General features: G+C 32.4%; 3 protein-coding genes across 5 annotated transcripts; 2 read left to right on the top strand and 1 right to left on the bottom strand.

Annotated features, from left to right (window-relative positions):
* Positions 1 to 1,205: 1,205 nt before the first annotated feature.
* Positions 1,206 to 5,038, top strand: LOC124931798. Its single transcript, XM_047472356.1, has 5 exons — positions 1,206 to 1,483; positions 2,064 to 2,113; positions 2,574 to 2,651; positions 3,633 to 4,173; positions 4,277 to 5,038. Exons 1-5 carry the CDS (start codon positions 1,325 to 1,327, stop codon positions 4,832 to 4,834), a joined length of 1,386 nt encoding a protein of 461 aa, XP_047328312.1. The 5' UTR covers positions 1,206 to 1,324; the 3' UTR covers positions 4,835 to 5,038.
* A 5,758-nt stretch (positions 5,039 to 10,796) lies between these two features.
* On the top strand, positions 10,797 to 12,308 carry LOC124930954 (quinone oxidoreductase PIG3-like). Its single transcript, XM_047471331.1, has 3 exons — positions 10,797 to 11,327; positions 11,390 to 11,579; positions 11,670 to 12,308. The coding sequence occupies exons 1-3, from the start codon at positions 10,806 to 10,808 to the stop codon at positions 11,837 to 11,839; spliced, it is 882 nt and encodes a 293-aa protein (XP_047327287.1). The 5' UTR covers positions 10,797 to 10,805; the 3' UTR covers positions 11,840 to 12,308.
* A 70-nt stretch (positions 12,309 to 12,378) lies between these two features.
* Positions 12,379 to 18,424, bottom strand: LOC124930955 (uncharacterized metal-dependent hydrolase YabD). Of its 3 annotated transcripts, none has more exons than XM_047471334.1 (3): positions 18,356 to 18,424; positions 18,074 to 18,088; positions 12,379 to 13,359 (listed from the first exon to the last, which is right to left on the bottom strand). In XM_047471334.1, exon 3 carries the CDS (start codon positions 13,299 to 13,301, stop codon positions 12,438 to 12,440), a length of 864 nt encoding a protein of 287 aa, XP_047327290.1. In that variant the 5' UTR covers positions 13,302 to 13,359; positions 18,074 to 18,088; positions 18,356 to 18,424; the 3' UTR covers positions 12,379 to 12,437. The 3 variants fall into 3 exon arrangements, with proteins under 3 accessions (XP_047327290.1, XP_047327289.1, XP_047327288.1); XM_047471333.1 differs by lacking the exon at positions 18,356 to 18,424 and adding an exon at positions 18,222 to 18,338; XM_047471332.1 differs by lacking the exon at positions 18,356 to 18,424 and adding an exon at positions 18,217 to 18,332.
* Between the last annotated feature and the right edge of the window lie 418 nt (positions 18,425 to 18,842).

Raw genomic sequence — 18,842 nt, 5'->3', positions numbered from 1 at the left:
AAAAGTAATTAATTATGTTATATTTTTAGTAAAATATACCACTTGACTAAAAGATAAAAATTTGATTACTTCAATTCTTATTTAAAATGTTTTAAATTAAAGACAAAATTATTACTATCTTAAACTAATTTTTTTAATAAAAAAATATAATAACTTATTGACTTAATATATTTTGTTAATATATATATATATATATATATATATATATATATATATATATATATATATATATATATATATATATATATATCAAAGCGTGGTTCAAAATGTATAAATTTATAATTATCTAAACATATCATCTTACATAATCAAACAATATCATTGTAAGTTGCTCTTAATCATCATTTAATCATTTTTTATATTAATTTTTATAGTCATACATTACCATTCAAAATTTAACTTAAAATAAAAATAATATAATTTAATAATAAACAATAATTCCTGAAATATATTTGCAACTATTTTTTTATAATTTATAATTTGATATATATATATATATATATATATATATATATATATATATATATATATATATATATATATATATATGTACATTTATCAAATATAAATATATATATATAATTAAAAATTGTTAATTTTATTAATTTTCTCTATTATTATTCATATAATAGATAAATAAATTAAATATAATACAAAATACATTTATATTTATATATATTAAAATTAATAAAAAAAATTAAAAAGAGAGATGAAGGTAAAACCGTAAAAAAAATATATATCTATAAATAGAGAAAATGTAAAAGCGTAATCTTTATAAATTAAATTTTATAATATAAACTCATTTGTGCCCTATATTTAAATATATATATCTATATATTTGTAATTAAAAATTAGTTAATTTGATTATTTTTCTTTATTATTATTAATTTTAAAAATAATAATATAAAATACATTTATATTTATATATATTTTAAAATTAAGGAAAGAAATTTAAAAAAAAAATTGTGAAGAGAGAGAAATTAAGCGTAATATTTTTAAAGTAAATTTTATAATGTCAACCAATTTAGTAAATATTTGCTTTCAAAAATTAGAGGAAAAAAATAGAATAAAACAATAATATTAATTAAAACTTTTTATTATTACTATACATGAAATATATATATTTTTGTAAAATGGATACAAATAAATGGAAATAAAAGGCGAGAAGTAAACGTTGTAAAGAAGATTATAAGAAAATAAGTTGCAACAAAAATGGCGAAATCCCATACGACCTAAATACCTAATTCCCAAACCGCTCTGAATACCGCCTATTTTTCCTCACTTATCTATCTATCTATCCTCTCCGGCGAAGGCGGAGATTATCATGGCGACGACAACAATAGTCGCTGTTAGGAATGTTTGGGGCACATGGGAAGAGCTTGTCCTTGGAGGCGCTGTTCTTCGCTACGGCCCTCAAGCCTGGGATGTCGTTTCAGCCGAGCTCCGGGCGCGAACCGTTTCTCCCTGTAGCTTTACTCCTGAGGTCAGTAAGCTTAATGTGTATCTTCATCACTTAGTTGAAAACATTGTCCATTGTATTTTGGAGTAACACTATCACACTTCATGCTGAATTTAAGGCCGTTAGGTTAATCTAATGTTCTTCTTATTAAGTAAACTTGTTTATTGCATTAGTTAGTAAAATCAATGAACTAGTGCACTAGCTTCAGTTACAGTTCAATTTCATGTGTATTATTCTTGCATATAAACTTGAGTTTTTTAAGGCAAGAAGACGGTTGTTCCTACTTAGGATGTTGATCATTAATTTGACTTGCTGAATATAGCTCTTACTTGAATGGAGGGAATTTTCTTGTCTATTCAGCATTTTTGTAGAATTATCTTTTCTTATGTATGAGATATTGATTTCAATTTACTTCCATCAATCATCACTATAATAATGTTACTGTTTTGATTTGGCATCAGCAGCAATTTTTTCAGTAAATAGTTCCTTTTAGATCTTGAAGTATAATTAATGATTGATGTAAAAACTTATTTGAATTAGCTTAGGGTTTCTCCTTTTCGCGTCATTGAGTTTCGATATAAATCTTATATTTGTATGATTGCAGGCTTGTAAGGACAAGTACGACGACTTGCAAAAACAGTACACTGGATGCACGTGAGTATGCTTAATCGATCATTGTATTGGTCATTTTGGAAGGAAAAATTGGTTGCATCCACAGCCTTTAAATTGTTCAAAGTCTCCATTCTTTATTCTATTTGACAAGGCTTAGCTTTATTCTTCACATTATTAAAGAAAACATGCCATGATTGCGAGCTGGTTGAATGAGGAAGCAGCAATTTTGATCTCAAAAAGCTATAGTTTATTTGGTGTTTAATAAACTTGAGAACTCATAATTAGCTGTGATCTTTCAAAACTATTTGCTATCTTAAAGCTTTGATAAGCTTGGCTTAGAAAAATGCCTTATGTCCGCTCTACCAGATTTTATGTCATCCAAACAAAATCCTAAAGACAAAAGATTTGATATGAATTGAGTTTCTTATTAGCAACTTAAATATTGTCCGGGCATGTCCTTATTTATATGTCTGTTCTCATTGACTTTATTTTCATATTGCAGAGCTTTGTTTGAAGAACTAAGAAAGAGAAGAGTGGAACAGTTGAAGGAAGAATTGGAGAAAGCAGATAACAATATTGGGTAAGTTAATCATTACTTTACACTATTCAAATTAGTGTTGCATGCCATAAAGCCTTTCCTTGAAGATCTCTTATATGAAAATTGAGTGCTAGATAAATTAGTAGATGTATGAATTAGGGTGCATTAGACTGAAAATCAAGTGCCCTATGCTGAAGACTAAATTTTTAGTGTCGAATTAGTTAAGTCTATAAAAATAAATGTTGAATAAACCTAATGAAAATTTCTAAATTTTAAGTACTTGATATATGTAAGTCATTTTGATGAAATGTGTTACTAATGTTAAGACATACTTAATAGCTATTATTTTGCCCTTTTAATAGTATAATTTGAACTCTCTCATTATATGACCAATTTAAGCCTGATTTTTAAGCTTAATTTGAGCTGAATCTATATAATGAATTGATTTTAAATAATAGTTTTGAATTCAGATAATCACTTATCATTTAGATTAAGTGATAAGTTGTTAACTAACACTAAACCTTGATGATCTGTCACGGGTTATTTATATTCCCGAAGGGCATGGGCCATTTCATGTTAGTTTATGCCCACTTAGATATGAGAGCAGTATAAGGAGTAAAGAGTAGTGTTAGATTATCACATTGAAATTGTAGCTGAAAAGCAAAACTTATCTCTCATCTAATTTCATATCAGCTATGGAAGTTTCCAAACTTCTCATCTAAGGGATTAGACCATTCTATTCTCATCTCTTCTTGTATCTGTTATCCCATCTCCTTCTACTTGTTACATGGTCACATTACATTTCTTGCACGAGAATTGAACAAAGGAATAATATGCTGCTCTACTTTTTTTGTTATATAATCATACTGGTTGAATATTTCACTCTGCAATATACTCACGGTTCTCAATTATTTTTCTTCAATTGTGTTTTGTGAGACAATTAGGTAGTTGGAGCCTTATTGTCTATAATCTATCAGCTGAGTCCCTCTTTATAACTAGTTTGCCTGTATTTCATCATGTCAGATCCCTTGAATTGAAGCTTAAAAGTCTGAAATCTGAGAAAGGAGATTCCAACCATAGCCAAGTTCACCACGGTTCTTGTGAAACTAATTCACCCGCACCTTTACTGAAACCAGAGCACATGGAATCATCTTGCAAAGAGGCATCTAATGAAGTGATATCGGCTAGCAGTATCAGTCAGGTCATAAAGACAGCTGCAGAGCCAGAGATAAAGCATGTTTCGAAATCTTCCGAGCAAAAAGCATCTCCTACAGTTGAGAAATTGGTCGAAAAAGATAAAACTGTCCAAAAGAGGAAAAGGAAAGACAGCAAGGGGAACATCCAACAAATTTCTCAAAGTAAAAATAGTAAGAATCCCAACTGTAAAGAAAGGCCAGTAAAAAGTGAAAATACAGAGAGTGAAAATTTGGGCTCAACCACAGTTGCATCGTCCTCAATCAGTGACTGCGATCAGACTACACGAAACAACGACTTACTAGCACTTTTCGACTCCATTGCCCAAAACAAACACGCCCTCGTCTTCCAGCACCGTCTCGACAACCAAGTATGTGGTAGTAGAACATTTATTACATATTGCTTCATCAATTTGCATCAATTTGCTTTTACACGAAAGTCTAACCAGCAGAATTAAATCATCATTTTGACAGAAAACAGCGAAATACAGAAGGGTTATAAGTCAGCACATGGATTTCGACACGATAAAATCGAGAATCACCAGCTCATCAATCCGATCAATGCGAAAACTCTTCAGGGACATGCTATTGGTAACAACCAATGCCTTGTCTTTCTATTCAGGAAAGATGCCTGAATACACTAGTGCAGTATTGCTAAGAAAAATGCTAGCCGAAGCTTACGAACAGCATTTCAATAAAACAAGCAACATTTTATCCTCATTCGATTTCCTTCTGTCACCAATATACAACCCGCCCGTGAAACCTCGCAGTTCTCGTCCGCGTAATCCAAGGTCGCTCAACCAACCGTCGAATTTCCATAATTTATTAGGGTTGGCATCTCAAGAACAGGAAAAGGGTAATAATACTGAGATTGTTGAGAAAAATCCTAAAAGAAAGATTGTTGGCCAAAACTGTAGAAAGGTTAACCATGCTAATCGAGTTTCGACGAAGAAGCAGGATGGCCCGAGATCTGATGAAAGGCGTCAAGTCACAAACCCTATGAAGGGGAAAAAGAGGGTTCGGAAAATGTGACGACTACGAGGCAGGTTTTCGTTTTTGTCTTATATTAATTTTGTGTCCAGTTTTGTTAGTTAATTACATGTATTGACAAATAATTAGGGTTGTAGATAAGCTTTCCATCTTTTGGTGGGTTGACATAAGAACCAAATATGCTCTTGTGAAGGTGAGTAAAGCTTCACATTGATTAAAATAGAAATGCAAGGTGTTTGCTTTTTATTATTACAAAAACTGTTTTAGCTAAAATAATTTAGAATATATATAATCTAATAAATGAAATATTCAACTATAATAAATTTATTAAAATATAACAATATAAGTTAGACTGATATATGCTTTAGAGTTTTGATATGTAAATGTCATTCATGCTGCATCTCCTGTCAATAATAGTTCAACTTAGAAAATAGTTTTTATGGGGACAAATCTCTACATTAACTACTTATGAATAAGGTAATTGTGTATGTGGAAGAATATGATTAAAAAATCCTTTACAAGAGTACCCATGCGGTTACCGATCTAAATTATATGGGGATGAAATTTTTTGGTATCGATAGTTGATTCAGAATGGGAGCGGGATGATATTTGTGTCACCCACTCCAAGACAAACACTAATAAAAATGAACTATATATATTTGTTTTTTTAGAATACAGTATACACGATGCAAAAAATTTGAAATGATGGATTGGATTCGGATATCGATCCGATCCGATATTTTTACCGGATATTCGGATCGGATACAGATCGGGCAAAAAATATTTAAATATCCGAAATCGATCCGATGATTTTTAAAATTTAAAAATAAAATAACATATTTATAATAATTACAAACCCAAATAAAAATTTCCCTCTTCTTTTGATTTCTTTCCCGTTTCCCTTTACAAACTCAAACAAAAATATTATTAAATAATTACAAACCCAAAGAAAAATCTATCTATTCACTTTGTTTTCTTCGATTTTCCTTTAAAAATCCAAACAAAAATATCTATTTTTTTTTTTTTCTGTTTTCCTTTAGATTTGTTTGTGAATATGTTCTCTTTAAATGGAGACCTAATTTTAGAACTTAAATAGTCATTAATCATTGGAGTTTTGGAGGTCGAAGCATATCAAAACAATTAGAAATATTAAAAAAATCGGATCGGCGGATATTCGACTGGTCGATCCGATCTGGTGTTTTCGGATCGGATAGTGGTCGGATACCGGGTCGGATACGTATCGCAATTTAAAAAAAATAGAGGCGGATATCCGATCTGAAATACCGAATCGGATAGATAGGTTTGGCCACCCGGGCTAACATGTATAGGACCAAAAGAAAATGAAACTATGTATGAAAGAGCAAAATCAATAGGTCATGGAATAATCCATTGCAATTAAGGTTAATCATAGTCATACAACCCTCACAATTTTTCTCATTTCCTTCTTTTTCTCTATAAGAGGAGAACAATAAGTGAACAAGTTTGGTACTATCAAATATACATACATAGATAGATAGAATGTTTGATTTATGACTGATATTATATTGTATATTCTAACTTAAAAAATACTATAGTAAATAAGCTAAATCAAATCGTTTGGATTCTTACTTCAAAAGTGAAAATGAACCCCTTTTTTTTTTTAATTGCGCATCGTTCTAGAAAATAAAAAAGGAAGAGAAAAGTAAAAGAGAGATTATGAGACAAGGAGAATCTAAGAGGGGTCGATTTTAAGTCTAATAATGTTTTAATTTTTTTTTTTTAACTTAGTGTGACCCTCATGTGATTCATTAAATATATATGCCACTTGCTAGCTAATAATGAACTTTATAATTAATTACCCACTAGGGCTAAATAATAAATAATAAATATTAAAAAGAAGAAGTAATGATTGAATTAACATTTAAATTTGCTTAATAACAAGGTTTAACTCTTAAACATGAAGGAAGCTCCTCCTAAGATCCATTGAATCCCCCCTTTCTTTCTTCTTTTATTTTTTATTTTTCTTTTTGAAGAGAGAAAGTTTGAATTCTTCCCTTTAAAATAGCACGTGATTCTCATTCACACTAGCTTTATTATATGATTTTCTATTTTTTTATTAAATTATTTTATTTTCATAACAAATTTATCTATTAATTATTTATTTTTCAATTAAAATTACAAAAAAGAAAAAGATATAGTGTATTCAGTGTCCTATATTTCATTTATAATTTATGCCTTTTTTTTTATAGATTATAACTATTATAATATCACAATATTTATCATTTATAATAATACTATACATATTAAATCCCTAAATAATAAATAGCTATATATATTAAATCCCTAAATCTCATGATGGTAAATAATTTGACAATTGAAATTTATAAGATAATATATCGATATTTTTTAATCAAATGAAAAAATAATTATTTTTTTTGACTAAATAAGGTACATGAGTAACTAACAAGAAAAAAAAGACAATAACTCAAATAAAAATTTGATACTATAATAAATTAAAAAGAAAAAGATCAAACATAATTTGCAACATAATGTGCAATAAAATGACTATAATTTATTTTATGAATAAAAGATAACAAAATTTATTAGATTATTAAAACTCCTACCATGACAAACACAATATTGTGAATAAAATATTAAATTGAGTGTCCCTCTATTACATAAGTTTTGTCTCCTCAATCAACATTAAATTATGTATATATATAAAAAGTGACTAATAATAATAATAAGGTAATTATAATATTATCACAATATTTAATCTTCTTACTAATCTTATAAATGATAATAATCTTAACCTATCTAACAAATAACTATAATATATTTATATATATATTAACAGAATCAATTTCCACTTTTTAAGAAGAAAACAATCAGCTTTAAAACTGGAAAACAAACTGTCTCATGTGAATCATGATAAAGCTATTTTTCTTGTTTTGCTTTTTTAATTATGATCTCCCACTAACTATTTTCCTTTTGTTTCTTTTAATAAAAATGATACTAACTTTTATTTTAATATTATTTTTGTATACATAAAAAGATTGAAGTGAATAGTATAAGATTTTGATCAATTTAAATTAGATTATATTATATTGCTATATCGGTTAATCAAGATTCAAGACCATGTATTCGACTATACTATACATTAGACAAATTATATACATCAAATATCTAGTGAGTGTCATAACTATATACATGTCCAGACTTATACATCTAATAGTTCATATTCGATATATTTTAAATAATTAATGAAAAAAACGTATTTAAATGATTAATTAGTAAAAATAAGTTTGAATCAAATTAACTCTGCATATTTAGATTGTCTTTAATTAATCTACATATTTCTAGAAATCACTTGTCTATTTTTCTAATCAAAATATTGTCGTTTTTTAACTTAAATTTTTGTAATATTAATCTAAATAACTTTGGTAACTTATACTAAATTGTTTTGATATGAGTTTTCACTATATTAATGATTTTGAACTTCCCAATTATTAATGGATGAATGAAATTAATTTGTTTTATCTAAGAAAAAAGAATATTAATTTGAACAAGGTTGGATAACACAATAAATATGGTGAAGGTAGTACTACTCGATAATCTACCACTATAAAAGAATCCAAGTGTGAACACGGAAATGTCAGTAAAGAGTCAACAGACAGTCAAACTATGAGCATTGAATTTCTTTTTCTTTTATAAATATTATTATTATTATTGTTAAAAGAATAAAACCGAGGGTAAATTTGGTAAGATTCTCTCTATATATAATTAAGGATGTTTCTATGAAATTTCATTATCAATACTAACTAGTAGAAGAAGAAGAAAAAGGAGACATCGGTCAATGGCAGGAGTAAAAAGAGAAACGAAGGGCGATAATCTCCGGCGTACTTCTGGCCGGGCATTACCGAGAAGAGGACAAGTGAAGGCGGCGATAATCTCCGGCGTAGCTCATTCTTTGGCCTCGATCTTCTCCTCCAAACAGAAGTTATTCTCATTTTAATTAACCGTTTATTTGAAATGTTCCAACTTTAGTTGAATCGGTGCATCCATATCCCGTTATTGAAATTTAAATGAGAGTATTTTAATATTTTAGTGAATCGAATAAAACAATTTGGCTTATTACAACGAGAGTGTGAATAAATGATTATTAAAAACAAGTAGTCATCGCCAATTAAGATATTTGTCTTTCAAACACCATCCCTTCTATTTTCAGGTATTAATATTGCTAAGGATTTTATTAGCTAATTAAGATTATGTCATTATAGTCATCGTCAACTCTAGATAGATCAACATTAATTTTAGTGTATATAATTTGAGATTTTTATGTTATACTATTTTATGTAGTTTATTAAACGTTCATACTAATTGCTTCAAACTATTACGGTAAGACTTGTTAGAGAAAGAAAATTTAATAATGGGATGATTTTAAGTATGTAATGATTTTTTTTTGGTAAAAGAATTTAAAATAGGATTGATATATATAAATAAAATTAAAAGAATATTTTAAAATATAAAGTATTTTAATATTTTAGTTAATAAATTGAGTAACGTGATGTTTAAAAGAGAATGAAATGATATTTGATTTGTTTGAGTTATTTAAATACCTCAAACCGGACAAGGAGCTTAATGAATATATATATATATATATAACACTAAATTATTTTGTACTAGCTTATTAGTTATCTAAATAATTAATATTGAACAATACTTGATAAAATTTTTTTTATTTAAATGAAACAACTTTCTTATTTTAATTTTATATAAAATAAAGTAAGATAATTATTTTAATTAATGATTGTATAAAGAGTTAAATTCAAACAAATCTTCTTATTATTTTTAAAAAAATTATCACTAATTAAAATAATAAGTTACATATACAAAATTAAAATACAAAATAACATAAACAAAATAAAAAATAATATGACAAATTTACAATAATTAAAATTTTAAATAAAAAAATTTAAGCCAATTGTAATTTCTTTAGGTTGACTGCACTAAAATTGCCATTGTCCAAAACTTGTTAAGCAAGCACGAAACATAAAAATTGTTAAGCCCATAAAAAATTGAAGGATAACGGTAAGGGAACCTCCAACTAAAAAATTGATTTTAACTACTGTTGTTTGAAAAAATAAAAACAATTCTAAATTCGATAATTTCATCTCTCTTGCTATTAAGAAATGGGCGAATATAGACTCGATAAATGAGAGTATGAACAATAAACGACCTACCTATAAAAATTAAAGATGAAAGTTTGATTCGACTAAACAAGATGACACACCGAACAAAACATAACATTAACTCAAAATAACATTAACTCAAATCTGAGTGATGAAAAAAAAATAGACAATCTTCAAATGCTAAAAAAGGTATTTAAGAGAAATAAAAAATGACTTTTTAATTTTATATATAATAAAAATAAATTATAGGAGAAAACCTAACCAATAACTCTTCTTTCAAATAAAATCTAAATAGTGAAACATGATTATATAATAAATTATATCTCAATAATTAAAATAATCGTTGCTACAAGAGAAGAACTTACATTTTCAACTCTACAGCAGGTCTTTGATTAGACCTCAAATTAATTTAGCCAATAAAAGTAAATAAACACTCTTGCAATTAGATAACACCTTTGAATAACTCATTAGTTGTTTAAACTAATTTATCAACATTTTCATGATAAACAGCTTTTAGAATCGATAAGTAAGCTTCTAAATCAACTAGAGTTAAGTTTGATCTTGGATTTTTGTTTGCTTCTTAAATATTTTTCAAAAAAACTTTTATTACATTAACGAGTTTTTAACTAAATCATCTTTCAAAAATCACAAATAACCAACATTTTTATCCTATGATCATTGCCATTGTAGTTGTCTAGTTTTGACTTTTGAGCCAAGAAATCAATTTTTCTCTCTCTTAATAATTCGGATGATAGCACACTCTTGCTGAATACTTGTCTCTGATCTATAATAATAATCTATTATTGGTGCCTAAGCCTTTCCATTTCCAGGAAGTAGAAGATATGAAGGCGGTGGTTATTACATCCCATGGCGGCCCTGAGGTATTGCAGCTGCAAGATGTAGATGATCTTCTTCTAATTCAAGACGACGAAGTATTGATCAAGGTCGAGGCCACTGCCCTCAATGGAGCTGATACTGAACAGCGCAAAGGTATTTACCCTGCTCCTAATGGCGCAAGTCCTTACCTTGGTCTCGAATGTTCTGGAACAATTCAAGCCGTTGGTAAGAATGTTTCCAGGTGGAGAATTGGCGATCAGGTGATCACATTCAAATTCTCATTTTGTCTGTGGGTTTCCATTTGTTATTTGTTGGAATCAATGTTGGAGTTTATGTTGTTGTTTCAGGTATGTGCTCTTCTTAGTGGGGGAGGTTATGCTGAGAAAGTGGTTGTACCTGCTGGACAAGTTCTCCCAATTCCAGCTAATATTTCAGTTAAAGATGCATCTTGTTTCCCTGAGGTTGCTTGTACTGTCTGGTCTACTGTCTTTATGACAAGCAAATTATCGGCTGGGGAAACATTTCTGGTAAATCATCATCCGTGACACTCATCCGAGTTTCTTCTTATTTGGTTTGTTCTTTTGTGTAGATCCATGGAGGGTCCAGTGGAATTGGTACATTTGCCATCCAAATAGCCAAGTATTATGGAATCAAGGTCTTTGTGACTGCAGGGAGCGAGGAAAAACTGGCTTTCTGTAAGGGCATCGGTGCTGACATATGCATCAACTACAAGACTGAAGATTTCGTTGCTCGTGTGAAGGAAGAAACACAAGGGAAAGGTATTCTTTATTCGATGTATGATATCTCACCCATTTTGAGAATTCGTCAAATTTGTACACTAATAACCGATTATCACATAACATCAATAGGTGTTGATGTTATACTAGATAACATTGGTGCAGCATACTTCCAGCAAAACATTAATTGTTTAAACTTCAATGGAAGACTCTTTATCATTGGCTTTATGGGTGGGACAGTGACAGAACTCAATATAACTAGTTTGTTCGCTAAACGCCTCACCGTACAATGTAAGTTGTAACTTTTTTGTTTGTCTGTGTATTTGGTCGACTTCTCAACAAAATTTATGGGGGTATTTTGGTGAAATGCAGCGGGTGGATTGCGCAGTAGAAGCAAAGAAAACAAACGTGAAATAATAAGGGAAGTGGAGAAAAACGTGTGGCCAGCAATTTGTGCTGGTAAGGTGAAGCCAATTGTGTACAAATCTTTTCCATTATCTGAAGCTTCGGAGGCTCATAAGGTCATGGAAAGCAGCAAACATATGGGTAAAATTCTCCTTTTTCCATAGACCAATTGTCATATGCAAGTGTAAACTTTTGGGGTTTGGACACAATAAAGGAAGATTTTGTCATTTTTTTTGCATAGAAAGTTTGTATCTGGTCTCAACAATATCGAATTTCATGTGATATTCTTGTTTTCGAACATCCATCTACTTGTATTATATATAGCATGTAATTCTCTTTTTTCATCCAATATATATGCGTGGTTGACTTTATGAATGAACTTGTGTTCTTATTATTAGAAGCCCATTTCGTGACAAATGCACTACATTCAGCTAGCTTATGTAATTCCCTTAATAAACAAAGAAAAGTCATACATTCTCATAGAACAAAGAAAGCTCAACAGGTATTACCTTGTTCCAACAACACTTTAGAACCTTCATAAGAGAACAAACGCACAGCGTTTCTATAACTCAAATCCGCGATTTCTTCTCTACTCATATCAAGAAGGGAAGCAACATAATCCAGCACAGTAACTATATTAGCAGGATGATTCAGCGTTTCATTATCGCCCACATGATCTGTTTCAACCATAAACAAAGGAAAAGACTTATCCGACATTTTTGGTAAAGCATCAGGTGCATCAGTTTCCAGTAATAACCTCTCAGCAGGAACAGACTTCACAATTCTTCTTGCCTTGCTTTCTTTAAGAGACATCAGAAATCCAGAAAATGAAAAGTAACCACCCAATTCAGCAAACATAGGAACCATTTCAGCCGAACCCAAATAGGAATGAAGGATAACCCCATTTGGAAAAGGTCCAACGGATTTCATTATCTGAAGAAGATCGTTAAACGCTCGAACGCAGTGAATGGACGCTGGTTTCTTAAGCTCTTTAGCTAACTCAAGCTGTTTAGTGCAAACTTCAATCTGTTGACTGAAATCTATCTTCTTTCCCTGTGAGCCTTTATCAATTCCAATCTCTCCAATTGCAGCACAAGGATTTCTATCCAAAAATTCCTTTAATGTATTCATCCAATTAGGAGTTCGATCTAGGATGAACCAAGGGTGGATACCAAAGCAAGGAATTATACTGGGATTGTTGTCACTTAACTGCTTTACTAAGTGCCAGTCGTTTTCACATGTTCCATTGACTGCAAAATGAAGGACGCCATTGTCAAGAGCAGTTCTTATAAGCTGGGGAGCTTTGGTTAGTATCATTGGGTCTTGAAGGTGACAGTGAGCATCAAATAGCTTCATCATGGTTGTTGATTCTGAATGGTTTTTCTTTCGCCTTCTTCTAGAAATCACAATTCAACATCTGTTAGAGTTTGTGGCCCGAATTCTTGTTGGGTCAGCGGGCTTTGCCCGCACTATATGGACCTGTAGTCTTAATGGGTTTGCCCCCTTTTAATTTATATCATATTCTAGGGTTAGACAATATATAGAGATTGCGGCCGTCTTTTCTCTTTCGAACAGTTTTTACGTTGTCCACCAAAATTCTGTACAATCTTCGTTATAGTGAAATCTTCTCTTCTGCCCGTGGTTTTTCACCCGTAAAGGGTTTTCCACGTAATCTTGGTGTTCGTTCTTCTTTATCAGTTTTTATCCTTGTTTATTGTGGTTTAGATTCTAACAAATTGGTATCAGAGCCAAATTTGTTTGTTTTATTTTTTGGTCATGACCACGATGAAATACGACATTCCGCTGCTGGATCGTAACACCAGATTTGCGTTATGGCAAGTGAAGATGCGAGCTATTTTGGCACAGATGGATCTGGAAGATGCGCTATATGGCGCTGACAAGATGCCGTCTTCGTGGACTGATGAAGAGAAGCAACGAGCAGATCGTAAGGCTCTATCGCAGATTTATCTGCATCTGTCGAATCAAATTCTTCAAGACTGTTTGAAGGAAAAAACAGCTGCTGCACTCTGGCTAAGATTGGAGCAATTATGCATGACGAAAACGCTGACTAACAAGCTACACTTGAAGCAACGCTTGTATTCCCAACGTATGTCTGACGGTACGTCTTTAGAAAATCACTTAACTGTTTTTAAAGAAATAGTCTCTGATTTGGAATCTATGGAGGTTAAGTACGATGAAGAAGATTTAGGGCTCATATTATTGTGTTCACTACCTCCTTCGTATGCTAATTTTAGAGATACCATTCTCTATAGTCGTGAGACTTTGACTCTGGATGAGGTTTATGATGCACTCTTCTCGAAAGAGAAGATGCATAAACTTGTTGGTTCAGATAATATGGCTGAAGGCCTTGTTGCACGAGGCAGACAGCAGGAGAGGTATTCTAGCAGCAATAACCGTGGCAGGTCAAAATCCAAGAACAGAGATAAGACGTGTAGGTACTGCAAGAAGAAAGGTCATATTGTTGTTGAGTGTTATAAGTTACAGAATAAAAATAAGAGGGCTGGTGAGGATCATAAGAGCAATCAACCAGAGAAATATGGCGAAGCTGATGTTGCTGAAAAGTACAATGATGGAGAACTTCTTGTTACGTCTGATATTGATTCGAAACAGAGCGACGAATGGATTCTTGATTCTGGATGCACGTTTCATATGTGTCCTAATCGGGACTGGTTCTCTACATATGAAGTGGTCTCTAGAGGTATCGTTGTGATGGGTAATAATGCATCTTGCAGAATTGCTGGTATTGGTACGGTTAGAGTTAAGATGTTTGATGGCACTATTCGAACACTTGGTGATGTAAGGCACGTTCCTGACATGAAGAGAAATCTGATCTCATTGAGTATTCTTGATTCTAAAGGGTACAAATACACTGGTGAAGGTGGAGTTGTGAAGGTCAGTAAGGGGTCTCTTGTTGTGATGAAGGGACTCAAGAAAACTGCCAATTTATATGTTCTGCAAGGCTCTACGATTACAGGTGATGTTGCTGTTGCTAGTTCGTCTTTGTCTGATTCTGATGCAACAAGATTATGGCACATGCGTCTAGGTCACATGAGTGAGAATGGCATGGTCGAATTGAACAAGAGAGGGCTTCTTGATGTGCAGGGTATTACGAAGCTGAAGTTTTGTGAACACTGCGTTTTTGGTAAGCAGAAAAGAGTTAGGTTCTCGGCAGGTATTCATAATACGAAGGGGACACTAGACTACATTCATTCTGATTTGTGGGGGCCTTCTAGAGTACCATCTAAAGGTGGTGCGTTCTATATGTTGACTATTATAGATGATTTCTCCAGGAAGGTTTGGACATTCTTTTTGAAACAAAAGAGTGACGTGTTTTCTACCTTTAAAGAGTGGAAGTTAATGATTGAGAAGCAGACAGGGAGGCAAGTGAAGCATCTCCGAACTGATAACGGTTTGGAGTTTTGTTCTAATGAGTTTAATACTTTATGTAGAACTGAAGGTATTGTGAGGCATCATACAGTTCGACATAATCCTCAACAGAATGGAGTTGCAGAGAGGATGAATAGGACTTTGATGGAGAAGGTGCGTTGTATGCGCCTTAATGCTGGGCTACCGATGTCGTTTTGGGCTGAGACCGCTGCGTATGCATGTCATCTCGTTAATCGCTCTCCTTCGACTGCTATTGATAAGAAAACTCCACAAGAGGTATGGACTGGTTCTCCTGCTAGTTATTCTGATTTAAAAATTTTCGGATGTCCTGCGTATGCTCATGTGGATAATGGGAAGTTAGAGCCTCGTTCGGTGAAGTGTGTGTTCATAGGGTTCAAGCAAGGTGTGAAGGGATACAAGTTATGGTGTCCTGAGACTAGTAAAGTCGTCATCAGTAGAGATGTTGTTTTTGATGAGACTAGCATGCTTCAGGGGTCTCCATCTTCAACTCCCTCCAATGGAAATCAACAGAAGTCAAGTATTGAGGTGGAGCTTGAGATTGGGTTGAAACCTACACCAGAGCAAACTCTAGAGCCTATTCCAGTTTTAATGGATGATGCTAGCTCCTCAGAAGCACCTCCACAATATTCAATTGCTAAAAATAGGCCTCGTAGAGAAATTAGACGCCCTCAGAGATATGCAGAGGCTGATTTAGTTGCGTATGCATTAAATGTGGCTGAAGAGATTGATTCAGAAGAAGAACCTGCGACATATTCAGAGGCGATTACCTGCGAAAACTCTGGTATGTGGATGATCGCTATGCAGGAAGAGATAGAATCGCTTCACAAGAACGCTACATGGGATCTAGTGAAGTTACCAAAGAGCAAGAAGGCTGTTCGCTGCAAATGGGTGTATAAGAGAAAGGAAGGTACACTGGGAGTTGAAGAAGCCAGGTATAAAGCCAGACTTGTTGCAAAAGGATATAGTCAAACTCCAGGTGTTGATTTTACTGATGTATTTTCTCCAGTTGTGAAACATAGTTCTATTCGGGCTTTACTAGGTATTGTGGCATTCCACGATCTTGAGCTTGAGCAGTTAGATGTAAAAACTGCATTCTTACACGGAGAACTTGAGGAAGACATCTACATGCAGCAACCAGAAGGATTCGTAGCCTTAGGAAAGGAGGACTATGTATGTCAGCTGAAAAAGTCTCTTTATGGTTTGAAACAGTCACCGAGGCAATGGTACAAGAGATTTGATACATTTATGACCACTCATGATTTCAGGAGGAGCAATTACGATAGTTGTGTCTACTTTAAAGTATGTGATGATGGGTCGTTCGTTTACCTGTTGTTGTATGTTGACGATATGCTAATTGCCGCTAAAGATCAGAGAGAGGTCAGAAAGGTGAAAGCACAGTTGAGTAGCGAGTTTGAGATGAAAGATTTAGGTGCAGCAAAGAAGATGCTTGGAATGGAGATTCTTAGAGATCGACCGGCTGGTAAATTGTACATAAGTCAAAAGAGGTACATCGAGAAAGTCCTTAGTAGGTTTAACATGCAAAGTGCCAAGCCGGTAAGTACTCCATTAGCTGCTCATTTTAGACTTTCGTCTTCTTTGTCACCACAGTCAGATAGTGATGATGATTATATGTCGCGAGTGCCATACTCTAGTGCTGTTGGCTCCCTTATGTATGCTATGGTTTGTTCACGACCTGACTTAGCATATGCAGTTAGTGTTGTTAGTAGATATATGGCAAACCCTGGTAAGGAACATTGGAAAGCAGTTCAGTGGATTCTCAGATACTTATGTGGTTCTACTGATGTTTGTTTACAGTTTGGGAAAAGTAGAGATGGAGTTGTCGGTTACGTTGATTCAGATTACGCTGGAGATCTTGATAAGAGAAGATCATTGTCTGGTTATATTTTTTGTGTTGGTGGTTGCGCTATTAGTTGGAAGGCTATGTTGCAGGCTACAGTTGCTTTGTCTACTACAGAGGCAGAGTACATGGCGATTACAGAAGCTTGCAAAGAAGCAATTTGGATGAAAGGCTTGTTTGGCGAACTTAGTAATGATTTGCAGATTTCTACAATATTTTGTGATAGCCAGAGTGCTATTTTTCTGACAAAGGATCAGATGTTTCACGAGAGGACTAAGCACATTGATGTACGGTATCATTTTGTGCGTGATGTGATTGCTCGTGGTGATATTGTTGTGAGCAAGGTGAGTACACACAATAATCCTGCAGATATGATGACCAAGTCACTTCCTATTACCAAGTTTGAGCATTGCTTGAACCTGGTTGGTCTTCATTGCTGAGTTATGCCCTTAGGGGCTTTGGTGGAAGAGGTTTGATTTTGTGGTTATGCTATCAAAGATTGGAATTCGTTTCAAGGTGGAGATTGTTAGAGTTTGTGGCCCGAATTCTTGTTGGGTCAGCGGGCTTTGCCCGCACTATATGGACCTGTAGTCTTAATGGGTTTGCCCCCTTTTAATTTATATCATATTCTAGGGTTAGACAATATATAGAGATTGCGGCCGTCTTTTCTCTTTCGAACAGTTTTTACGTTGTCCACCAAAATTCTGTACAATCTTCGTTATAGTGAAATCTTCTCTTCTGCCCGTGGTTTTTCACCCGTAAAGGGTTTTCCACGTAATCTTGGTGTTCGTTCTTCTTTATCAGTTTTTATCCTTGTTTATTGTGGTTTAGATTCTAACAACATCTCTGATAGATCTACCTATAAATAACACCCAGAAAGTAAGTTCATGAATAAACTTCATATGACAGATATGTGAATTGAAAAGACAGGATTTTTCCAACGAATAGAGCATTTTATTCGGTCTACCCTAGAGAAGTGGTATAAACCTAACTAGAAACGCCTCGGGCATTATAAAGGGCGGTTTGAGCGTTGAAATCTAACTCCTGCCCTAATTTTCTTTTCTGATCCCCGTAAGCTTTACCACAGATTGATATATATAGAGAGAGAGAGAGAAAAAGAGTCTACCTTTATTTGTGGGATAAGGAGTAGCCATGGAAGGAGGTTTGTCTACTTCATATTATCCTTTTATTCGGGTCACACAGTTGGAAGAAGATCATAATATGGGTTTGTATTATTTTTTCAAATAATCCAGTTTCATGAGAATAAAAAATATAAGATTAAAAATAATAAATTTAAGTATTGAAATTTGATATTTGTTTTATAAAAGTTTTAAATTTAATAATATTAGAAGATGTTTTTTACTTTTTTTTATAATTTAAATTATTTATTTTAAATTATTATTTATATTTTCATATAAAAAATAAAAAATTTAAACAAATAATTTTTAAATTTTAAATTAACAATTTTTAGTAATCTAATAAGCTAAATGTTCATTAAATAAAAAATAAAAAAATATAAATCTTATAAATTTAAAATAAATATAAAAATTTTTATAAATCATAATTTAGTATAGACAAAAATTCTCCCTCTTCTTCTTATTTTATTATATTAT

The sequence above is a fragment of the Impatiens glandulifera genome, chromosome 3 (genome assembly GCF_907164915.1).
Source record: "Impatiens glandulifera chromosome 3, dImpGla2.1, whole genome shotgun sequence".
Lineage (NCBI taxonomy): Eukaryota > Viridiplantae > Streptophyta > Magnoliopsida > Ericales > Balsaminaceae > Impatiens > Impatiens glandulifera.
The sequence above is the reverse complement of the archived record's forward strand: the minus strand, read 5'-3'. Positions and strand labels throughout refer to the sequence as shown.